This window comes from Meleagris gallopavo, chromosome 14, assembly GCF_000146605.3.
Source record: "Meleagris gallopavo isolate NT-WF06-2002-E0010 breed Aviagen turkey brand Nicholas breeding stock chromosome 14, Turkey_5.1, whole genome shotgun sequence".
In the NCBI taxonomy this organism is placed as follows: domain Eukaryota; kingdom Metazoa; phylum Chordata; class Aves; order Galliformes; family Phasianidae; genus Meleagris; species Meleagris gallopavo.
The window spans coordinates 18,117,793-18,140,606 of record NC_015024.2 but is presented as its reverse complement, the minus strand read 5'-3'; the positions used below and the strand labels follow the sequence as shown (position 1 = coordinate 18,140,606).

Below are 22,814 nucleotides of genomic sequence, written 5' to 3'. Positions count from 1 at the left end.
CAGAAGCTGTGTCTTGCAGAGGGTGCCAGAAGAAACTCAAAACCCCCCAGTCATTCACCACACAGTGTGTCAGGAACTCTGACCAGATGCACATCTGGTGAGATGGCCACTCTAGACACTACTGGCTTTAGAAATATATTTGGCACCACTGGAAGACAGGCACTCAAAGGAGGCTGAAAGCAATGCCCTTGATACAGGGCATTCCAATCCCTAAAAACACTGAATAGCTACCCAGTGTTGTTTGTGCCTCAGAATACTCTGTAGTTTGCACATTGGTATTCGGTGAACTTGGCTGCAAAATAGTGACATTTAACGTCCTTGGTTTTGCACAGGGAACAGACAGTTAACTGCATGGAACAGAAATACATTGGGAACGTGCCATCAAAAGAAGCGACTATACATTCAAGGGTCCATCTGGAGGCTTTACATCTGGAGAAATGTGCTCACTTGGTTTGAATTCTCCACGTTTCAGCAGCCTCCTTCATCCCCACAATAAGACAACTGCTAACATTCACGATGTGCCTTTGACACACCAGGAGAAAACTGGTCAGTTATAAGAACTGCCACAAAGCTGACAATGGAAACTAATAAGTTGGGAAGCAAGAATTGAGGCAATTTAGGGAGAACTAAAACTTCAGCACCAACATTGACAGAAGCAGCCCACTAATACTGAAAGGGTGTTACACAGCATCTCATTCATGCCCATTTAAACTGCTCTTCCACTGAGCTAAGAGAAGAAAACAACAGCAAAACAGCTGTGCAAAGAAACCTGCAGTTCTGCAGAGAGCTCACATTTGAATGAATTTGAAGTTAATGTATGAAAGCAAAGGTAAGCAGCCCACACCATGTTGTCATGACTGAACGTTAAGCAATGCAGTAATTTTATGTTAGAAATGAATTATGTGCTCTTGATCCTATTCTTTATGGTCTATTTTTGCCACCTAGTGGTTAAAAAAACACAGTAGGGAAAAAAGTACACTTCTGAAGCCAGAGTGTTACCATTATTACTGCACTCAGGAATAAGGCATTAGTGCACTACCAGCAGGAAGGATATCTATAATGACAGACACATTGATTAACTTTCAAGTTAAGCAAAAAAAAAAAAAACAAAAACAGTTTAGCATTGGATATTTTTCCCCCCTCACTGGAACAACAGCAGTGTGGAGTTTTTGTTCATGTTTTTCCCCACTGTACAACTATGTTTACTAAAGACAAGCTGGCAGAAGATGAGCGTTTGCTAAGCTAGCAAGAAATAAGGATAACAGTTCAGTATCTGGGGGCAAGTGCGAGCTTCTTAATGGCTAGGCTGTGATGGTAAATCCTTTTCAGAGGTAATCTCATCCCTGCAGCACTATCACAGAATTCACCTCCTTTTGAATACGGGAATAGTTCCTTCTCAGTTCTAAGTGTAGCAAATCTTTCACTACTCAGTATAAATGACTGAGAAATTCACATAAGCCCACAATTTCATCCAAGTTAAAAAACGTAAGCTAAAATTGAAAATGCTGTTCCAGTTCTGTTTTCTCCCATTGAAGCAATGCTGTTTCCCTTTGACATCAGTGAGAAGCTTCTAACAGTACAAAGCATCAGCACTCAATCTTCAACACAAAAATATTTACTGAGAAGGACACAGACTTGCTTTCATGAGAAAGAATGGAAGAAAGAAGGGCGCTGAAATCATTCCCACCCTGCCATTCTTTCTCTCTAGGCCCTTCAGCATGGCTTTCCAGTGACACTAAAACGAGAGGGTACTCATGAATTGAACAAGGAGGCCAAGAATGGCTGACTGGCACAGCACGACGTGAACATCCCACTAGGAACACACGACACTTGTGTCAACCTTGAGCTCTTCAGACCTATACAAAGAGTGCTTCAAGAAAGCAAAGGTTTAAGAAAGAGGAAGACAGAAAGACATACTATGAAGGGGGAAGGTAAGGGGTAAGTCCAAGTAACACATGAGTTTGGTCACAGGTGTATTGCTCCTTACTAAAGCCTACTCCAGTTTTTAATATCCACTCCTCTGCAGAGGCCCTGACAGCCTTCAGATCACGCTCAATTTCTCAGCATCTGCACTAGCAACAAGGCCTCAACAATCCATGCACTGGCCAGTTGAGTACCAGAGCCTGTGCAAGCCCTCTCAATTAGGGGCAAGACCATACTCTTGCCTATACTTACTGAGGATTGACACTCCTGGTCATCTTCCTCATAGTCAGGGTTTACCTGATGAAACAGAATCACACGCATGTCAAAACTCTAACAGCGCTACAAGTGGGAAACAACCTCAGCACAATCTAAATTTGTTTTGCAAAAGATGAGCTCTACTGCTACGGTTCTACTGGGCATGCAGAACAAATATAATACACAAGTGGATTTATTTCTAATTGGCTGATTTAGCAAACCCTGAAAAAGCTGAATACTGGACCACAGTTGAAAAGGATATGTTCATGTACAAGTGACAAACTGTTGCTGCTTTTCCAATCTACTTGTTAGAGGAGTGTAACATAGGATACGTAATCCAGACCTTTCCCACTGAAACTCTCATGTCAACAACATGAGCTAAGACAGCCTTTCTGCTCTGCTCTGCCTTACATCCAGGACAGCCTTTATTTATAGAGGTTTGTGTACAGGCATATTGGTATATCTGTGCCCTGAAATACTTAAAATTAGTTTTAATGAACATTTACAAGTGTTAAGCAGCAAAACTCACAAAATTATAGTGCTTTAACATTTTATTTATTTCATTTTATAAGATGTCCTGAAATTTTACTTCAGTGTGGAGAGATTATCAACTACAGCAAGCAAACCAGACCTTACTTTATGCTTGGACACTTAAGCATTATCTGCAGTTCTTACCAGCCTGCTCTGAAACCTAACTGCATTTCCATCTTACAGTCAATCTTTCCTACTAGAAAATCCATGACTTGAGAGAAGCTAACATTAGCTAATAGAACTTATTTTCCCCCAGTGGGGCTCAGCCATTTAAGAGCTATTCAAATACTAATTCAACTTCATTCTTACTACCCACAAAACAGTATACCAGTATTTAGCACCTACCCCTTGTAAAAGAGTAATTGCCTTTAGAATTCATACAGGAAGAGCAATATACTCAAGACTATCCCTATACTGCAGCATTCATCCAAGTCTCTTTAACTGACTTCCATGTTTACCATCTACATTTGTAATGACCCTAAAGGACCCAAACACTGCTCTCCTTCCCTCATCTTTTTAGGGTGGGAAATGAGAGATTTTCAGAAAGAATAAAAGGAATAGGATGCTGAGAAGGAAAGGCAGAGCTCCTAAACAACCTCAACGCTTACCTCTGCTGCTAAGTAGTGCCCAGTAGCAAGGTGTTTGAACCTGAAAAGGCTGTTCCAGTACCCTGCACCACCACGGCAAGGATCATGCTGTACCACCTGCAAGGAAAGGGGAACAGTTATACTATCTATAAGTGACTTCTCTCTTAAAATACAGTACTTCACATATATATTTCCCTTATAGGTAAAGAAGAAACATAACAAAGAGCTCCCGAAAAGACAAAATAATCTTTCAAATGAAAACAACGTGCAGTACAGAAAATACTTGGAGCAGTTATTCCATCTCAATTTAGGAACATTGGTTTTTTTGGCCACTGGGTACTGACCAGTGTTCCATCTGGAGTTTCTGGTGGGTGATGGCAGGAAGATTAGGGTACAAGCTGGCAGTTAAAGTAATGAAAGAAAGTGCTCTAGACTGGCATCGTTGCTAGATCTTGAAACAGACTTCCTAAAGAGATGCAGCAGATCCATCAAATTTTTCTGGAACTAATATTTAACTAATGTGCTGTATCTAATGTTCAACCTTCTGAAAGGTCTGACATGCAGCAGTATTGTACAGAAGTACTAGAAGAGAAATCTGACAGACTGCAAACTTGCCCTGTAGTAAGCAGAACCTCCAACATCAGCTGATCTGTTACTCAGTATTGGCCACTCTGGGTACACCCACTTAGGGAATGCTCAGTACAGCTGATCTCTGCTTTCTGGGGAGGGACTACACCACCTTTGAGCACACCACATCCATCACTGGGTAACTGCATGCACGTCAACAGTTACAACACATCACTGGCTTTTGTGCAAGCTCGTTAGAGGTAAGCTTTCAACAGAAATAGGGGAAAAGCTGTATATCAAATCAGATACTTCTGGAGCGACAATGGGAAAAACATATGCAGCATTACAACTAATTTTATGGCTCTCACAGGCAGTGCAAATGGCAAACATTTAAAACCATACCTACATAAAATAGCTCTGGTTTATCCTTTGTACTAATAGAGGGAGAGTATTTTTTGAAACCAACGATGGCACGGATATTAGTCACTATGTAAAAGCCCAGTACAGTGAAAAATGGTTCAGACAATGCACAGTCTAGCACAAGGTTGCTATCTCCTTTCAAATGAGATATGTATAATCACAGCATTGCAGACCAAAAATAGAATGTTCAGAACACTCTCCGGGACAGTTGAGATTATTAGCTGGCTTTAGATTTCAGAGACTGGTAAGAAAAATGACATCACAGATGCTTCTCTGTCCTCTTCTTCTAAATTGTCAAGAACCTGTATTTCAGAGCTATCTGTTACAGCATTAGAAATCACCCTCAGTTTTGATTTCGCACAGAAAACATAGCAAATAAAGGAAATATTAAATTCAAATATCAGGAAGGCTTTTACCTAACAAAAGTAATGCAAGTATGTGGTTTTTAAACAGCAGCAGTCACCACAGAGCCACCCCCAGCCCAGGTCACAGTTCTTACCTCCACCTCCCACAGTGCCTTTGAGCTGGTTGCAGAAGTGGCAGACTGCCTCCCCGTCGTTCTGAGGAAGACGTGCTGCTTCTTTCTGTGCTCGTCACAAGTCAGAAACTTCTCCTGCTCTGCATGAAACAATCTTACTACATCCCCCTGTCAAGGCCCAGAATGCATGATCAGTAGAGACAGAGACATTACCCACCAGTGAACAAGTTAAAGCAAGTAAACTTTTGAGTCTTACCCCTTTGAGGATGTCATCTTTATTATCACTCCATTTCATGAAAAGGACTATTTTCCAGCTTGTATTGCAATTCACAGAGTTGACCTAAAAGGAGAAATAAAACTGTTAGTCCCACTGTCTTGTGCTTGCATAATTTCTGCCATAGAACTACAGCCTTATTTTTTAACCCGGTGCTCAGGGTACTACAAACCTTATTGCATTACTTTAAATAAAACCACTTCTGCATCTGCTCATGAAAAATCTAACTACAGATCTGACTCACCAGTAAGTCACGCACCATAGAGCCATGGCTATTGATCTTGAAGAATAATCTCATTTCTATCCAGTCAAAAAAACAGATCAAATTTCAACCTTTGTTCAGTGCACAAAAGGTACAGGAGAATTCTTGCAGAGACATTAAGGAGATGAGTTACAAGACAATAATTCTTAAACATCACCACAGGTGCTAACGAACTTACCAAGGTTTCATTTTCCTGCAACACAAGCCCTAGCAGCTTAGCTGAAACATACAGAGGTTTGTGCAGCTGTTCCCAACTCCTGTACTACCAGCTGTGTCTGTCTGCCCTTACCTCATTGCATCCCGGATTATCAACAAGCTGATGACTACTAGCATGAAGAGGTTGACCAGCGTTGACAGGATTCAGGACTACTTTGTCTCCAATGACAACCTGTAGATAAGCACAGCATCAGACAAACCTGCGATCTCAGAAAGCATGTTTTGTTTGTTTGTTTGTTTTTAAAAAAAAAAAAAGAGTGATAAGAGGAAATTGCAGCCCCATAGTTTGGAGAGATGCCGGTCTGAATAAGAAAATCAGGATTCCATTGCACCAGAAGCTAGCTTACTATAGATTCAGTCATTCAGGCAGGAAAATAATCCTATACCAAGGGACTTAGAGGCTTACAGAAGAAACATAGCCTGTAATTTTGGTAACAAATCTATCTGCTACTTCCCATGAAGTTGTTTCATTGGTTAACATTTAACAAGTAATTCCTATAGCAAAAGGTCAGCCAAAAATCCTCCTCCTCCAAGATGCACTTTCATTTGTAAAATCAGACTCTCAACCAGGCTGGCATATGACTCAAGGCAAACGCACTTCATTACGGACAGCAGATGTCCTGTTCTTCCCTTCTGCCAGGGCAAAACCTTACTTAAATTAAAATACAAAATCCTTCTCTGTATTGAAGACAACTGGTCATCATGATAAAGTGCCTGCAAATTCACAGGATTTAAAAGAGGTTAATGGCCACTACAACTGCATTACCTTGTGCTTTGGCATGCATGCATGCAAGTGTGTGCAAAAGGAACAATTACATGAAAATGCTTGGGGATAGCTGACAGGAGAAATTATGTTATAAAGCCCGCTGAATTTACGTGCAGGTGTATGGCTGGGTTATACCACAGAGCACACTAGTGCTTATTGATGCTGTGTTTTAGACAGGCTGTATAACCAGGTGAGTCAGATATTTAATTTCTTAAGTTTGATGCATGATCTCTTGTACAACAGCAATGTATTACATACCAAATGAGTTATTTCCCATGAACTTCATTTCCCATTTGACTTCATTATTACCTCATTCTTCACGTAAAATATTTGAGTAATTTTGATTCAAAGCTAGCAACACCAAAAGCTTAGATGCTAATCACTTACTCTAAATCTGCTGAAGAACCTCAACAGTTCCTCTCATTTAGAACTGGACAGGAACTGTGCACAGCTACCATAATTAAGCCCCTTATTCCTTCCGATGTTCACCATTCCGTGTTTTCAAAATACAGGTCACCATCGCAATTTTTTCCTCTCCCTCTTGACAGGAAAAAGGTTGTTTCTGCAACATCATGCACTAAAAGACCTGTGCATTTCATTAGTTGCATGACAGACCTCCTTGCAAGCTGCATGCAAGCAATACATGAAGATGATTTTCTCAGCACTTACGCTGTCTCCGATGGAGCGCAGCTTGTAGAATGGCTGTATGTAGAACCAGGAGCCTTCATTTCCAGCTTCATCCAAGGTCACCCTCATGGCATTCTTCTCTAATAGAGCTGGCAGTCTCTTATTTACTGTTAAGTATTTGTTACTTTTTAAGTGAAGCAGCTAGAATAAGAATTAGAGTTCAGTTCTAGGAATGCTCGCTTTTCCTCCCTCAACAGACAGTGAGCACATATAGGACAACCACAGTATTACTCAGGAATCAAAATAAAACCTAAATCATGTTATAGGAAAATCATGATGAATTCAGGCACGTTTCTGCTGGTGCTTATTTCAGTAGGCACACTGTGCTCCTGCACAAAGCCCTTCCAGCTAACCTAACTGCACATGCTTTAGGACGTGCCAAATGGTAAAGGCCAAGCAGCCAACTTCATGCAATAAGAAAGCCCACTCTGTTGTGCCCCTTGTCACCCACTGCCTTGAATTAGGGCAAATCAGAACTAGTGGGTAATTATCCCTACTTCTGAAGGGCTGCAGCACCAAATCTACTGGAAGGTAAGTCTGCTTTGGTTTCAGGGTGATCCAGCATCTGCTCATATTATACTCCAATTATTAAGGCGCGCCTTTTTCAACTATGTAGTTACTGTACTTTTCATTTTTCTTGGGTTTGACTTCAATATTTTTCAGTCCCCAGTACATGGTATAGCCTTTACTTAAATGGACTGTAACTGCTTATATGGGTTCACTTTCCTCTGTGGCAGATTACCATTTGATGTCTGATCACCTGACTGCAAGAAATTGTGTTTGGAACTGCAGTGTCTGTGCCATTTCCACACAGCCAGCGATGCAGCAGCACAGAAAACATTCCCAGTGAAATCATTACATGACCTTGGAGGAGAAAAAGCACAGCTAATCCATCACAAAAAACATTGGTCTATCTGCATCCCTATGGAGATCAGACCTTGCTTCACGGGATCACACTTCACAGTGCTGCCACACTACCCAAAACTACAGATTCTTCTCAATGAACTTCATGAATTTGCATCACACTCCATAGGATTTTGCTGGAAGTCCTCCATTCGGTTTGCAGAGATGCTCACAACTCACCTGGATAACATTGCCATACTGGATAACCGTTCCCAGCAGCTTTCTGTTCTCAGTTTCGTTCTGCTTCTTTTCCAAATCGGCTGCATGCTGAAATCAGAGCCAAACAATTTCTTTGCTGTTTTATAGCCAGTGTGGCCAAAGCACCAAGGTTATCTGTAAGTGTTTCACAGAACTGGGAAAAAATGAGTGCACGAGACAGCGTATGTTCCTCTTTGTAATTTCCAACAGCATCATTTCTTACTCATTTTTTCAATTGTTTGGGCAGCTGGACACCATTTAAACAACACATATTTTGAATTTAACAATATTTTGGAATAAAAAATGAGATAAAAAAAGACAGAAGAGAAATAAATAAATGTTTTATCATATACCTGATCGTAGAGCAGGATTAAAATATATATATATATATTAGCTACTGCATAGGAAGAGTTACCTGCACACTATATTCAAGTTCCATAACCTTCAGCTCATACAGAATTTCTTTTTCTTAGAATATTGCTATGGATGATAACCAGCTCTATCTACATGAGAGCTTGGAGTACAGCTGCTCACTCAAACTCAAAAAAAAACCCCAAAACATTCAGAAATAGAGTGTTGCATAAATTGTTACATAATTTTCTTTTTATTATTGAAAAACATTTTCTTTTCCTTGACTTCAGAGTACAGAATCAATAAAGATTTATTCAGGTAATACAGCAGTCCCTCAGCTATCCACGACAACATTCAAGAAGAGTCCTCTGCCTGCACAGGGTGGGTATCACATTTTTGTAAACAAAGGACATAGTGTGTTCTGTGGAAACGTGATTAAGACTTCAGACTGATTTCAAAACCATACCCCACATCTGACTGTCACTCAAGGAGAAGCACTTTCTCTGGCCACTAGATGTCAGCTTCTCAAGCAGCACTGATTCATGATACCAAAGAAAGACAAGTGTCCCAGATTTTAAATCCCTTAAATGGCATTAACTTAAAATAACCTGACCTCAGCAGTGAGCATGCCGCAGCAGACAATAAATTGCACCAGCAGGCAAATAGAAGCCAAAAAAGGCAAGTGAATATGACTAAATCCTGCATCGCTGATCTTCATAAAAATGACGTGTCCCGTTAAAGAAATCTAGTTATGTGCAGAGATAACAGTTGCATGCACACATTCTGGGGACACAGCCTGCTTCTCCCCCACCATATATTACACAAAATGCAGAGGTTTTAGTGTCTTCCATGTACCAACAAGTGACATCTACTCATATAACTGGCAGAAAAGAGTTTTGGTATACAAACAACGTACACGTGGTCAAATCATTTTAAATGCATGCACCAGACTCGGGTGCTGAGATCTGACTGAGCACACACCCACCACAGAGGCTCAGCCCTTCTGTGAAAGTCATGTGTGAAACCATTCCCAGCAGACCTGCACAGAACTCAGACTCTCGCAGTGAGCCAAGCAGACAGCAGGTGCACGTGCCTGTATGGACACACTCAGCTGGGGATAAACACTGGAAAAAATCAAACCCTGGATCTCTGCAGGGACCCCATCAGAAAACAGTCAAGTAACAGACCCAGACACCTGAACTGGAAGATACTAAAGGAAGAGAAGACAACTTTAAATGACACAGTAATCCAGCTCAATTACACAGTGTCTTCCCCATGTGATACAGCATTTAGAACATACCTTTCCTTAAAATACATGAACTTGCGTTTATACTACGCAGGCATCAACTCTCCCCTCCCCTAACACATCAGAAAACATAAAACCAGAAACCCCTGACACTTAAAGCTTGATGGCAAGGCCTCCTTTTCACATCATATAGAGGGGGAAGGAGAAACACAGCACAAGGGGCTGACCTCTGTGCTACAGCCAGTGAAGAAGTAACTTTCACCAGACCAAGTTGTCGCTTCTGGGTTATAAAATTATGTTTTCAGAAGCAAAATGAGTCTAACAGTCTCAGTAAAATGCAGGAGCAAGGCAGCCATATGGCAATCAGCAAATGACACTCTCCTACAGGGCCATTTTGTATTTCTGTCTTCAATGAGCTTAATATAGGCTTTAAGAAACTAAAAATACTTAGAATTGTAATTTTGACATGAAGCACTCCAGCCTATGTAATTTTAACATAAACATGTGTTTTATTTAACTCTAAAGTCAACAGATGGTATTTAAGTTAGTTGGCTTTTTTTTTTTTAAATTAAAAAAATAGCAACTCTAAAAACAGCAATCAACTGCCTGGCTGGGTTTTCAACTACTGAACAGCATCTTACCCAGAAAAATATTAAATACTGCAAGCTAATAAGGAAAGAGAGGCAGTCTGGCCTTATAAATTAGTCATAATTACCCAGCAACCTTTACATAGATCCAGCAGCAGCATTTACATGAGAAACCTCAGCAGATCTGTCAGCCTTACTTCGCTCAGATGGCACCAACCAGCACAGCTAACAGCCATCACTTCATGCGCTGAGCTGCAATCCCAAGAGTCTGCTCCTCTGAGCAGCTGTCTGCACGATCCTGCTTTCATGCTAAAAAAGTACAGGCCCACAAAGAGCACCACTACGGTCAGCACAGGTTACCAAGAGAAGTTTAAACGGCTGTAACTCCAGCCTGGTACCACACATCCCGCTGTTCGGACACAGCCTTTGAACAGTATGCCATCACAAAGCAAAAGGTGTTTAAAAGTGAGATCTCAGTCAGTGCCTCAAAAGGAGTCTTGTATAATGATTTCTACACCCTCTGCTGGTGCCTCCTTGGTAACTGTGGCAAGGTGACTGGAAATGCTTCTTTAAAGCAGTACAGATTAGAGTGGTTACAATCAACGAGCACCAGAACCTGAATACTTACGTGCAGTTTGTTGAGTAGCACTGCATCTGTCGTGCTGTTAGCTCCTGGCTTTGCTGCTTTCCAGAACTGTTTTTGAGCAGAGTACCGGTTCATGGGACATAGTTTGAACAGACAATCTACAAAAACAATGAAATAAGCACGGAAATTGCTTCAACCATTTGTAATTAACTAGGATTTTGCTGCTAGTATTGTCCAAATATTTCGGCAGCAAGGAAAGATTTATAAACAAATTCCAGAAAGCTCTTGGTCAGACGCATGCTTTTTTGGGCAACAGGAATGTTGCCCCACGAATGATAAAAATTAACTGCTGCTGCCAAACATCTGATGCAAGACCGGAAAATTCACCGCTTGTCCCAGTCCGAAAACCCATTGTACTAAAATGGTAACACTTCTCAATGCTTTCCCAGGCAAACTGATCCATCTTACACACTTTCATATCTTGCTTTTCATACTTCGGCAAGTACGTTGCATCACCCAGTGTGATTGTTTCAAGGTTTTGTTTGTTTGTTTTAAATGAGTCCCTTCTATTGCTAAGGAAAACAAGGCACAAGAAACTGGTGACAACCGCACAGTAAGGCAGTGAGCAGAAGAAAACACCCCTATGTGACAGTGTGAAGAAGCAGAGGCACTCAGCGCACAGCCCAGAGGCAGAGGTAACCCCAGGGATGCCGGGTTCCTCACCAAGTTCAGCACCTCTGTTTATTTAACATTCTGCCCAGCAAAAGTCAGGGATTACAGCTGATAAGCCTCATTAAAAATACATTTTTATATTCAAGAGATGCTAGCTTATCAGTAATACAACTGAATTAGCTGTATTTACTATTTTTTGCCCACGTACTGCTAAGCAACCATACACGCAAGTAAACAAATCAAGCTATTCAGAGGGCACCCAAAGCAGCAGCCTGCATGTTTGAGCACAGTGCCCCACATGCCAGCACAGCCGTTCCCAGCACCTCTTTGGAAACAACGTGGCTGTAAGGCTTCTGGCTGCTACCTCACATATCTTAGAGGCACATCAGGTGCATGACCTGCAGCAGGCTGGAGCAGCAGGGAACGCTGAGCCCCATCTGGAGCACTGACCTCACAGCACTCGGGCACTTCCCAGGCATGCACTCTTCCACCTATTTTTCTTTTAGATGAAGATGAATCACAGCAACTGACAACACAGAGCAGCATTCAGAGCTGCTGCAGGATGGCACTTTCAGTGAAGATGATGCGTTGTAAGCAACACACCAGTCATAAAATTTTCTATTTTTGCTTAAACCGTCAGTTCACACAATGACAGCAATTAACAGAACCACACGGAAGAATTAATGGTATGCCAGATTTAGTCACTGTGCAAGCACACTTGCTTCCAGCCTCTTCAATCACAGAAGTTTCCCAGCCAGGCTTCACTCCTACCTGCAGAGCTGCTTGCAGCAACCCCCCTTGTGAGCATTTGACCTTGTCCCACACCACAGAGAAAAACATGGCATGTTTTTCTTAGATTTCTTCCTAGGTAAAAAGCTACAAACAATAAAACACACCCAACGTTTCTATTCTTCATTGTAGGAGATCTGTTTCTTTAGCAGCTGAGGAGACAAACCAGGTGTAATTTGGCTTTCACCTCAACACAGTCACTGGAGGCTGGTTGGAGCAGCGCATTTCACCACAGATCTACAAGCTTTCTGACCATAAATAAAGATTGATTTGCAGACTCTACAGGCTCACGTTTCCAAAAATCAACATGCAACTACAAGTCAGTTGAGTACCACCATGGTCAGAAGTCTGCAATCCACAGCACGGCTGTGTCAGAGAAAGCAAGCTCTTATCAGACTCTGCCCTCGGGTAAGTTGGGCCTATTTCTAACAGATCTAAGATGAAGCCAAAGCAGTGAAGAATCTCACTGACTTTCCTGTAGACAAAAGCCCAGCTCTCTGCTCATGGGCTCAGGAAGATTTATTGACTATGAGAGCGGAGAGGTGCTGGAACAGCTGCCCAGAGAGGCTGTGGATGCCCCGTCCATCCCCAGAGGTGTTGAAGGCCAGACTGGATGGGGCCCTGGGCAGCTGGGCTGGTATTAAATGTGGAGGTTGGTGGCCCTGCCTGTGACAGGGAGGTTGGAGATTCATGATTCTTGAGGTCCCTTCCAACCCCGGCCATTCCGTGATTTACCAAGCCAATAAATAAAGCCATCGCTGCAGAGTTAATCACATCATACCAAACACTGCTTGTTGAACTTCACCTGCTAAGGAATGCATTTGGTGTTCAGATCTTCGTAAGAAGCAGCGAAAGGAGGCAGAGTCACACACTGAGCAAGCAGAAAAATGAAATGCTACATAACTGCTGGTTAAGAGAGGGCACGCTGTCAAGCACAAACACTGAACAAAGGTCCTGCCGGGAGGAAATAAGCACCCACGTAACCGTGTATTACCTCGTTGTGCACATGCACAAAGGGAATGAATGGGATTTATATAGACACATACTAAACATGTGTTTCGAGCCTTCCAGGCTAAATTCTGCTCTTCTGTCAGCAGTCGTTTTGCCTCAAGTGAAGAGGACTTGGCACATAAACGCATGTGAGTTCTCACTGTTTGGGCATTGGGATCTCCACCCAGGTTCCGCCACCTGAAACTCATAGAAATACACCAGCAACGTGTGGTCGCCCTCTGCATGCATCAGAAACACAGAGGGATAATGAAGGGATACCATAAACACTAGAAAATACCATGTCCAGAGGTATGCTGGGATGTGGTGAAGGAATACCCCCCTCCAGGCCAACTGCTCCAACCACAACTGCCCCTTCGGACAGATCCAACTGCAGAGCACTTTCAGAGGAGGAAAAACTACAAACACGAAGATACTTCACTAAGCCATTTATAAAACCTGCTGAGTATTTAACACCAACACAGCTACTCCTTCATTACTTGATTAAAAAAAAAAACAACTGCTTTTTGCACAGCAATACCAAAATTAAAAGATTAGCAAATCCCCACTGGAATTTAGCAGTTGCTCTTTCTTGTGTTCTGTACCTCCATAGCTGGTATTTCCCCAAGGGTGAAACCCACTCACAGTAGAGAATAAATGCAAGAAAATAATAAAATCAGCATCCTAGAAAAAAATAACAGGGCAGAAGATGAAGAGGCAATGCATCTGGCAGTGAGGGAAACATGGGACATCCAAGCTCTCAGTGCCAGTTACAAAAGTCTCCCAGTGCTAACATGTTCACAAAGATGATGACATTCCACAAAGATGAAGAAATTATTTCAAGACAATGAAGACCCTTTCTGTGTTTAATTGAAATATTTCCATGCAGGAGATATACAGAATAGAAAAATACATATATTCAATTCCATGCAAGTTTCACCTTCCCAGCAGCCCTTGCACCACTACATTGTCTATTTCTATACTTGTTCTTTTTGACATTTAAAACGAATAGATGACAGCCTAAGAGGCTCAAAGAATATAGAACAAAAGCAGCTACAGGAATGTGTTCATTATTAATCATTTCTGCATTTCCATAAAGAAGGGGGAAAAAAGAACCCGATCTACTGAAATGGCTGTCTTTGTGATGAGAAGACATCCTTTCATTTTCACTTTGCAGTGAACGAGCTTTGCTCAGAGTAGAGCAGGAGTGTTTCAGGTCAGAATTGTGTCAGGACACACTGAATGTTTGCCCCACTATCCCAGCAGAGCCCACTCTGCTCCAGTCAGCAGCTCCAGCCAAAGCAGCAGGAAAACAAACCTCAACTGCCAGCAGAAGAGCACTGAAGTCCTCTCTCACGCTGCCAACAGTTTGGTCATGGGAACAACTGGGAAAAATATCAATGCAGGTCAAAAAGACACCTGTATATCAAGCTGACAGATCTCACTCATCATGATCACACATGTCACTGCAAGGCAACCAACACTTTGAGATTCCAACTCTGGACCAATTACACGACAAAATTATCAGAAATTTCTGCTGCTGTGGAATCTGTTGCATCTCACCCTTTCCAAGAAATTTCAATGCTTTTCTTTTTAAAGCACAAAGTAAAAATCCCCCTTGCAGCTAACACTTCAATGGAAAGGCTGTGTGACCTGTGATTTGAAGATATTTTTTAATGTTAAATTAACAACCCTCCATTCATATCTGCAAGATGTTATGGCAACGGCTCTCCTGCCATTGTACTCATTTACGAAGAATTCTACTGATGGAAATCACTACTTCATTTGTCAAGCTGTAACAGTGTAGGAAATAAGGTAGCTATTATTAACTTAGAGCTGATGCATGAAATCAAGGAAAGAAATAAACCACAACAGTGGTTTCAGAGCTAAAGAAATCACACATTTGAAAGATGGACACTGAATATCAATGTCTATTCAATCAAGAGCACTCATTAATGTGATACGCATTAAAAAGCAACGGTGTTTTAAATGGGAAGCAGAATGTGACTCCACACAGTGCTGTTAGTAACTCTGCAATAACTAACAGCGTGCCAAGATGCACCGTACAACCAAACACTGCTGTGGGATAAGGCTGCTCCTTGGTTAAAAATGAGCAAGGTAACTTCATTCCAAGCAGGAGGAGAAGCACGCAGCTCCTCCCGCAGGGAAAAATAACTTCACCGTGCTCTGCACACGTGGCCATGCCTCGGGGAAAACAGAATGAAAGCAAAGACAACACGCACAACACAACAAGCAAAGGCTCCAGAAGCCCTCCTAACCACAATGGTAACAAAGTGCCCAAAAAAACACCAAAGGAAGAGAAACACCTTTAAGTAAACATTTTAGGTACCGAAGAGTTCAGGATACACCAGTGTTTGTTTTATTTCTGCATGTAACCTCTTTGGTCTCCTTCAAAAAGAAAGCTGCTACTCGAAAAGAGAGAAATATTTAGACACTACATATACAGGCAGTTCCAAAAGGAAACATTTGCAGGAAAGACCAGTTACGTTTTTCAACCTCTGGTATGAGCAGTGCTGAGTAAAGGTGCTTCATGAAGACGCAAAGCCCCAAGGAGCAGCAACACCAGCAGTAGGAACGAAGGCCAGCTGTGTTTCACCACGACGTACCACCCAGCAGCACCACAAGGACATCACTCCCTGAGGCAGCCAGGAGTCAACACAACTCCCTGAGAAACCTGGTGGGCAAAGAGTGCCTGTCTGCGTCACTGGGAGCGTTTTGGAGCACGTCGTATCTATGGATGCTAAGGAGAGGGAAACAAAAGGGCAAAAAACCCTCAACACCTAAAGGAACACATGAGAAGAGTTCACAACTGCATGCGTTAATTAGGAGTAACCCAGGATCTGAAGAAAGCTGGTGGTTTCAGGCAGCATTTTTACTGTCTTAGTTCATCTCTGCCTCTGGTCCTGCACGAGAAGAAATCCTGGACAAAGCTCACCAAGAGGCAAGTCTGAGGGACGGCCCCTTCCCTCTCCCACAGAACTGAAAACTAAGTCCTGCATGCAGCAAGGAGAAATATGTCATACTTTATACAAAGGGGATTCAGCAAACTAAGATACGTAAGCACTGCAGAAGCATTTTTAAATAAAGCACCTTGGCTTCAACCTTTGTCAGAGCCTCGAGAGCTGTACTCTTAACTCAGGAAGCCATCCTCTATTTCCTTTTTAATAGTTTACACGATAAATCCCACTGCGAGGCACTAAAACACAAGTGTCAGAATACGAACACTGCGACATTCTTCCTTTGGGTCTTTTCAGTGTCTGTCTGTAGCATTTTCTACCAGCAGCATCTGCTGCCTGCACTTCATTTTATTTCAACTGTTCCCTCTTTGGAGATAATGTCCATGTTTGCTTCTTCACTTGTTCCTGCTGCTCCAGGATGGAGTTGCAGCCCCAGACGGGCCAGGAAGCGGGGCAGGAGGCGGGGAAGGGCTTGGATATGGAGCACGGGAAGAGCAAGGAGTAGATCAAATTTCTAACACCATCTGAACGCATCAGTGAGGAGCAGTATGGAAAGAACAAGGCTGGGCTGTTAGAGCCGGCTGAACAGCACAATGGAAGTTGCTTCTGTTTAAACACATTCAGTGTGCGCGAGCTGTAAGAAAGAAGCCACCACACATCACAGAAGGCAAAAGGTAAAATTTTCAGCTGTTCAATACAGTAACTTGATTTTCAGCCTTTAATGCACTTCAGCCAAATGCCTTTGGCTTAGGCAAAAAGCTCGTGTAGTGTCCCACGTTAGAGGGACTGAAGAAATAAAAAACCTGAACTCAGTGCTTCAATTCTTCACGTGGTAACAGCATGCTTGGGATACCTCGACTCAAAGGCCCGTTGGTTCCTGCCTGCTCACTCCCCAGGTCGTGGCCCTGCTGCCTTCCACACAACTGCCCACATTGCTGCTTCACAGGGCTGAAAGACCCTCAGAAAGTTTATTCAGGTCATCCTTTTCTCAAAGGCAGAAGCAGCCATACCTGTTCCATCCCTGACATAGTTCCTGTAGCAATCTATCCCTGTGCTCCACTATTTCTGTACCCAACTTGTTTGTTTTTACAATTCAAGCCCATTGCTTCTTCCTCTTTCCATGCTCACAGGGCCAACAGAACATCCCAGCTGGGTGCTGTGCCCAAAGCTGCCAAAATGCAAGCCTGTTCCTGACCACTGCACTCTGTTGGCTCCTATCTTCCTTGAAGAACAAGGTGCAATATTACACAGCATGCTCCACATGAGGCTCTGCCAACAAGTCAAATAGGGAAAAAAATAATTTACTATTTGGCATCTGTTCTTTTTATATATTCCAAAGCAGTATCTGCACTTTTACTGACAGCACAGCATTGACTCCTCCTGTTCCAAATGCAGTTCCTACAAAACCTAGACCCTTCCCCAGGGCACTGCAGCATGTGCCTATATTCTCTCCCTGGACCACTGGCCAGCTCAGTGCTTTGCCAGATACCCCCACTGAACTGCAGTGATATTTTTGAACACACTTCTTCATTTTTCATGATAATCGAATGAATTTCCAAGTTGTGTTTGCTCTGTAAGGCTTGCAGCAAACCTACCAGCAGCATGGCACAGAGCAGTACCCATAAGGTGCTGCCACGCAGATGTTCCAATTTCCAATAAATGGGTGATGGATGGACTTAAGCAGCACTATGTGCAGGGCTTAGCAAAGCAAAGAAAAATGGAATAACAACAAAATAAGCCAGACCTGCCTTAATTATAGGAAACAACATCCTGGATTTGAACAGATCAGCCATGCTGCTGAGCTGAGCTCCAGTCTCACGCACATAGGGTTTAACACCAGTGTCTCCATCCATTTTCCCAGTGTAAAAGCTTTATTCCTCACTTCCTGTTCCTGTGCTTGGCTGAATCTTTCACCTCACTTACTGAGGCCCTCTCCCTGTCTCTACTTTAAACAGTCACCCTCCTTTTGGCAGGGGACCAGAGATGCTCTTGCTGAAGCCCATCGAGCGATGCCTCCCAATCTGCCTAGCTCCCTCCTTCATGTTTGCCACTCCTCTGCTCAGGAACAGAGCACACAGCACACCAACAAATCATGCAGCTCATTTAAATCTGGCTGAACCCTCAATGGCACAGCCTTAGCACTGAAGATTGCACACCGACTGCTGTTTTAAAAAGCAGATTATGCTGACGATTATGCTGTGCATACTGTAAGTGCAAGTGCAGCCATGTATGTCATCTGCCCAAACTGCCTGCAGCAGCACAGCAGTGTGCTGCAGCGCAGGACAAAACACTTGGAGCACTTCTACAGCGTACAATATTCAGCTAGTGCAGAGAGTTAAGCTCTGCCAGCGCTGCTGCTGGAACAAAATCCACAGCTTCAGAGATCAAAAATGAAAGTGGAAAATAGTTCTAAACTAGTAAAGCAGCCCCTTCCAGGAACAGCCAAACAGCACTACTTGACCAAATAAGGCGAGTGAAAGCTCTGAGCCAAAGCAGCAAACCCACGTTGTATTAAAGTCAGACAGCTGGACAGCAGAAAGGCGAATCAGCCCATTGCACTGGACCGGGTTGCAAATGGGAAGAACAAATGTGCAGAAAGCAGGAGCGGAAGCGCAGCCTGCCAGCAGAGGCTCACAGGCATTTGTCCCAGCCTGCGGGAGCCTACGCTCCATTCTTACGGGATTTTTCCTTGGTTTTTAATGCAATGCCATCATCCCAAACAAGCTACAGAATCCCTATTGATTACGCCTGGGCAGAGGTGCTGATGGGGCAACTTGCCGTCATCTGCAGCGCCCTGCACTTGGTGCAGTGAGACAGGCAAGAGCAAAAGCCTGCACAGCACAGTGAGTGCAGGGCTGCCACGTGCCTCACCCTGCTGTACAGAGCTGCCCTCGTGCTACTGGACGAAGATGAGCAGAACACTGTCCTTTTTTTCAACTTCAAAAGAGACTGAGCTGAAATTTAATACAGGAAAACAAGGACCTAAAACATCCCTTAAAGGGAAAGTTTAAGGCTCTTTTCTTTAACTCCTTGTCCAGCTAAGCAGAGCTAGAAGTTTGGATTTAGGTGCCATAATGTTACATGAGAACTCCTGCCTCTTTTGACTGGACCGTTTGAGACAAAGGTGAACCCAAACCCAGCATGATGTTGACACATTCACAAAAGCATGCAAGCAATAGAATTCCCAACTTCTTCAACTCTGCTGCAGGAGCTGCACAAACCCAAGAGGTGCTCCTCTCCCCCGTGCTCCAGGGACTCCCCTCTGCTAATGCCCGGCTCCCACTGACCCTGCAGCAGTGACACCAGTGCTACAGCAACACCAGGCAAGGAGCACCCATCTGCATGCTCAGCCCCAGCACAGCCTGCTTCCCAAACCTATTTAGCCTCAAGAACACAATATTTACCAGTCAATGAGTTTCAAAGCCTATTAATTGGTGCCTTCCCACAGCCTTTGTGAATCAACATATCCATTCATTTCGGTCCCCTCTTCTGCCAGCTGCAAAGAGATGAGTGAATCTGCACATCAGTGTGTCTTGGGCACAGCTGGAGGCCTTCACAGCAACACTGTTAGCTAAAGAAGGGGAGGGGAAAAAGTGATGATATAACCCTTGCCTAGCTAAAGCTACGACCCAGGTAAAGCTTTTCCTTAGCATTCAATGCACACACTTTAGATCCAAGTGTTTTTTCCCAGCCTTCAGTTGATTCTGGGGACGGAATCTATGCGAAGCCCACAGACCACAACAGCAATGCATGGGCACTGCCCAGGGAAGCACCAAATGACTGCCCCAACATTGGGGCCACACGCATCTGACTTGCACTTGTTTCTGAAAAGTCTGGAGAAGAATCAATTTATTCAAGCTACTTCATGCTAGATCCATTTTCCAAATTTCCTTATACACAAATAAGTAAGCATTTTCAGTGTTTTAAGCCATATTTTATCTGCCTTACTGACATAATGACAACACATCAATCAGTGCCAAAGAAAGCTGGATTCAGAGTGATGGACAGCCCGTCCATCACGGTCCATCATGGGAAGGGTTATTAAGTAACACCAGCTGTATCCCCAACTGAGATCCCACATCCCACGCCTGCATCAGTGCAGTCAGCAAGGAGCCCTCCTGGATCACAGACACCATCAGTAGCCACAAAGCAGTGACAAACTTAAAGTTCAGAATAATGGCACTGAAATCTTTCAACATTGCTGGCTCCTCGCTCTTCTTTCCTTTGTTACAATCACTCTTTTTTTCAACTGTTATTTGTATCATAATCACACTAAAAATGCTTCCCGGCTGTTGGTGTCAGATGTTCCAGCCTCTACACCCAGATCAACGTCAGGTTTATGCCCTTCTTTCAGATACACTTTCCTTTTTGACATGTGATACTGGCACTGTAGAACAGCAGAAGCATCTATAAGCAGACACTCTAAGAGCCACACCACTGAAAAGCAGCATTTCTCCAAATACACAGAGGCGCAGAGCAATGCCAAGACAACCTTGACCAAGCCCAGGGGGCCATGAAGTGCCCTCACATCGGTTCTGCCATCGTCTCCCTGCCCACCAGCATGGAGAATGCCAACTTGCTCTTCAAAGATCCCTACATGCCTTCAAAGCTTCTCCCGACGATCGCACCCAACTCTTGGCAGCACGGAGCTCTCAGGACCGTTTGCAGGAGCAGATTCGTGCAGCTCTTCCCATTCTCCTCCCCCAGCCTTCCGTGGCCCGAAGCAGCTGCTCCTGCCCACGCCGCCCCACGCTCTCCTCCATGGCAACACTTCTGCGTACCGCAGGGAAATAGAGAGAAAAAGGGATCATTTGTGCCCTCAGATCTAGCACTGGAACAATATTAGCAATCAGGAATCATCGCCTTCTGCAATTCAGTCAGTTGCTGAAATTTCAATTGAGATTGGACTAACTGCACATCAGTGCACCAAGCCCAGCCTGACAGCTGCTTGCCCAGCCTGTAAAGCACAGAAACCCACACAGGATACTGCCTGATGCAGACTGCTGAAGAAGTCACCCTGCAGGTCGCTGTCTCTTATAGAAGGTGTGTTCCATCACACAGCTTCCTTTCTTTCGTTACTACAAGTATCCGTCCAACATCATGTACCCACAGCTCCCTTGGGCTTCTGTCCACTACATGAAGATGAAAAGAAATATTGCAACCCTACCACATCGAAGTGTAGATGGACATAGTTTCTTCCTATACAATCTGCAGATTGATAAAATCTTCCCCTTAACACATATGGAAACATCTCTCACCAGGACACACAACCAATTTCAAAGAGCTGTCCAGTACCACCTCCCAGCACACCGCCACTCCAACAGCAGGCACTGTCCTGAAGGCGCAGGGCTGTAGGGAGGAGCACAGGACAGATACACAGGGGATTTATCCAGGCTCACAGCCAGAACAAGGTGCAATTCAACTTGATGCGGAGATGTCCACCGATGACCCCGTGTGACACAGATCTCAGGAGGTCAAACACTGCTCATTTCTTCTAGCTGAGTTGAAGAAAAAAATGCAAGAAACTTGTTTTCAATTCTTCAGCAGAGATCAGAATAATCCCGGATTACATGGCAATAAATCCTAGCATGTTTATGGAGCAGTCACTTGGAAATGATGGAAAAAAATCTAGATAAACATAACTTTGTATTTGCAAAACAGTAAGTATTTATAAATAAATGCCCTCCTTTCTACTTAGCAATACCAGAGTACGATGCCTTTATACTTCTTTAAAAGTCTAAATATTTAAATTATGTTTAAAATTAGCATAGTGCAAAAGATTCTTCCAATAATGTATCCACCAATAAAAACCATCTTCGGAGGTGGAAGAAAATCTTCGGGCTTCCAGCAAGAGCCACATGCTAGCTGAGATATTCAGAGCAGCTGAGTCACTGTGGTTTTCTGAAATGAGCCTTTAACTACGACTTGAGGGAAGGAACTCGAGTGACAGGCACTTCAAATCACTGAAGGATAAAAGTTAGTCTTTTAAAGTTACTGGGTTTTTAAGTCTAAGGCTGCAGTTCATTTTCCTGCCACTTTTTTTTTCCCCCCCAAGTACTTTGATGTCTAGTTCCCAACACAATGTTTAATTTTAATCCTGTATTAGCCATAATTTAAACTCTGCACAAGCACGGCATCGCTCTTCAAAGCAGTTAACTGCTTGGTGACCAGGATCTATGCCCCAGAGATACTCCTGCAGGCCAGGGATGGCACACAGTGAGCACAAACGTCTGCAGCAATGGATCTGTGGGACTAATCTGAGGGTTTAGCGTTCAGCTCTTTATTTAAAAGATAAAACCAAAACTGTACCATTAACAAATCTCTTCCCATTTCTTGCCGCTGTGCTTTTACAGCTACAGCAGCAGCAGGCCATTAAGGCAAGGAGCAGGCTCACTGTACTTACAGCAACACAGGGCAGACAAGCAGATCCAGCACTTCCTGCACAGTACAGAACACAGGAAATGCATACGTCGGGGGCACCTAGAGGGACAGCATGGCACAGCGAGGTGGAATTAGTTTTGCACGGTCAGTTGACAGCTCCATTTAATCCT

At 43.4% G+C, this 22,814-nt stretch overlaps 1 protein-coding gene across 4 annotated transcripts in view; it reads right to left on the bottom strand.

The window, feature by feature from the left end:
- The window catches only part of ITPR1 (inositol 1,4,5-trisphosphate receptor type 1), a 147,719-nt gene that overhangs the window by 104,052 nt on the left and 20,853 nt on the right, over positions 1 to 22,814 (bottom strand). For 3 of the 4 annotated variants that reach the window (XM_019620242.2, XM_019620243.2, XM_019620244.2), the window contains 8 exons: positions 10,880 to 10,995; positions 8,050 to 8,136; positions 6,949 to 7,107; positions 5,587 to 5,685; positions 5,018 to 5,101; positions 4,783 to 4,929; positions 3,318 to 3,413; positions 2,176 to 2,220 (listed from right to left, as the gene is read on the bottom strand). In XM_019620242.2, coding sequence (XP_019475787.2) covers positions 2,176 to 2,220; positions 3,318 to 3,413; positions 4,783 to 4,929; positions 5,018 to 5,101; positions 5,587 to 5,685; positions 6,949 to 7,107; positions 8,050 to 8,136; positions 10,880 to 10,995 — 833 coding nt within the window. The remainder of the gene's footprint in view (positions 1 to 2,175; positions 2,221 to 3,317; positions 3,414 to 4,782; positions 4,930 to 5,017; positions 5,102 to 5,586; positions 5,686 to 6,948; positions 7,108 to 8,049; positions 8,137 to 10,879; positions 10,996 to 22,814) is intronic. The other variant, XM_019620245.2, reaches the window with a different exon arrangement.